Source organism: Geospiza fortis, unplaced genomic scaffold (assembly GCF_000277835.1).
Source record: "Geospiza fortis unplaced genomic scaffold, GeoFor_1.0 scaffold70, whole genome shotgun sequence".
Lineage (NCBI taxonomy): Eukaryota > Metazoa > Chordata > Aves > Passeriformes > Thraupidae > Geospiza > Geospiza fortis.
Window position 1 is genome coordinate 6,390,884 of NW_005054317.1, and position 2,214 is coordinate 6,393,097.

General features: G+C 65.3%; 1 protein-coding gene across 1 annotated transcript in view; it reads right to left on the minus strand.

The window, feature by feature from the left end:
• The window catches only part of DALRD3 (DALR anticodon binding domain containing 3), a 4,576-nt gene extending 3,885 nt beyond the window's left edge, over positions 1 to 691 (minus strand). Inside the window, exon 1 of the mRNA XM_031056318.1 lies at positions 687 to 691. Coding sequence (XP_030912178.1) covers positions 687 to 691 — 5 coding nt within the window. The remainder of the gene's footprint in view (positions 1 to 686) is intronic.
• Positions 692 to 2,214: the final 1,523 nt, after the last annotated feature.

Sequence of the window (2,214 nt, forward strand, 5' to 3'; positions counted from 1 at the left end):
AGCGGGCGCCGCCATGAGGGGTGTGTCAGGTCAGGACCACAGGGCTGCAACCAGGCATCCCGAATGGCCCGAAAGGGTGTCAGTCCCGCTCAACCTCACCCCAGCGGGGCCATGGTGTCACCCTGAGGTGTGTAGGAGTGGTACCCTCTCTTCTCCAAAACTGGGAAGCCCAGACCTAAAACAGAACCGAGTGGGAGCAGGAGCCAGAGGCCGTGCCGGGATCAGAGAGGCCTGGGCAGAAAGGGCTGCCTGGGGCAGGGAGTGCAGCACAGCCGTGGGCATGGCCCAGCCCAGAGCACAGCCTGGCAGTCCCTGGGCTGTCGGGGACAACAAGGGGCCCTGGGAGAAGCCTGAACTGTGGTGGGAAGGGTTATTTGGATGGGCTGGAGTGTGTGAGGCAGACCCCAGCTGTGGGCATGGTGTCACTGGCAGACCCTGGCTGGGCAGTCCAGCCTGTCCACATGAGCCCCAGGGCTTGGCTGGACTCTGACACGATGGCTGAGGAACATGAGCAGCACCCACGTGCCTGTGACATGGCCTCTGTGTGGCACAGCGATGAGCAGCTGTGCCTGCATGCCCTGCCATGTTCTCTGGGCCTGCCCCAGTGGGCTGCTCTCCTGTCCAGCACATGAGCAGTGTCCCACTTATCAGCCCCAGGAAGAAGGAAGTGGAAGCGATTAGATCACGCCATCGTGGTCTTGATTACATCTGCAGAGCTGAGCTGCTCCACAGCAATGGTTGAAGCACAGATCTGACAGAGAGCTCAGACTGCTGGCCAGCTCCCTGACAAGTTGCCAGTGGCTGCTGAACTGGGGACAGGGCAAGGGCCCAGCACACCCCCAGCCCCATGGCACCAAGCCTGACTGACAGGAGCAGGAAGCACCAAACCCCACCACAGCACAGAGTTAGGGACCTCCCTTTCTGCTGTGCCCTTCCTGCCCTCCCCGTTAGGCAGGTGGCGGGGTGCGGGGAAAGGAAGGAGCTCTGCCCGCAGGGCCCAAACCGGTTCCTCCAGGGCTTGTGTGCGTGGGGGAAAAGGGGGGAGGAGCAGGGTGAGGGCAGATCCTGCTGCATGGGCTCTTCCAGGAATGCAACAACTGCCTTTGGGGCTCCTCAGGCAGCTCTGGAGCCCCAGGGCTGCAGCCCACAGCCAGTGAGAATCTGCAGCCCCAGGGCAGGAGTAAGAACATGTCCCCCAGGTGTGCCATGGTGGGGTGCTCCCTGCACCACCCACAGCCAAGAGGTGATCTGAGAATCGCTGCTCACACCAGACCAACTGCTGACTGTCCGCAGGGCAGGAGCTGCCCAGGACCCCTGCCCGGCCAGGGGGACTTGCTGGACCTTGTGTCACCACTCAAGGTGGGTCCAGGCTGGATCCGTCCACATCCCCAGTGTGTCTGCAGGCCGCCCACGTGGGCCCCGGCAGCGCAGTGGCCTGGGGAGGGCTCTCGGAGGCGCCGAAAGAGCTTTGGAAAGACACGACATCCCCGATGGCTCTCTGGCTGCTGGCTCAGCGGGAGTGATCGTGTCATTCCAAAGCCATCTCTCTCAGGGGCTGGATCCTGCCCAGCCCTGCAGGGACTGGGGTGCTGCGAGGGCCAGGGAGAGCCGGCATGGGCAGGAAGTTTGGCGGAGTCACAGCATGCACCACCGCGGTGCAGGGGACCACATCCACGCTGTGGCCAAGCAGCCCTGCTCCCCATCCTCTCCCAGGAAGCCAGCTGCTATTTTTAGCTGTTGGGGGCACAAGAAACAGAAGCCCGGTGCAGGGCCTGAGCCACGAGGCTGGCCACGGGTGATCCCCCATCCTGACACCACCCTTCTTCCAGCGTGGCCCCAGGCGCTGCCCCAGCCCCGGCAGGGTTGCAGTGAGACACGCGGCTCTTGCCCAGCACAGGGAGGTGGGCAGGGGTGGGGGGTGTGCGGCGAGGCAGTGGCGGGAGCGCGGGTAACGAAACCCCAGGGCAGCTGGGCACAGCGGGAACAGCTGCTTTTGGGATTCCGTTGCCCGCGCTGGCGCCGCGGAGGGATGGGCACCACGGCCATGCCACCCCGACCTGGGGCAGTCGGTGGGCCAGGAGGGGAGAGGGCGACTTACCGGCGGGGAGCGGGGCGGAGGAGGTGACTGGGAGCCACCGTCGGGCCGTTGTGATCGGGGGTGCCGGCAGAGACCGGGGTTGTGCTGCCGGCTCCCCCCGCGCCCCGGGCCGGGGG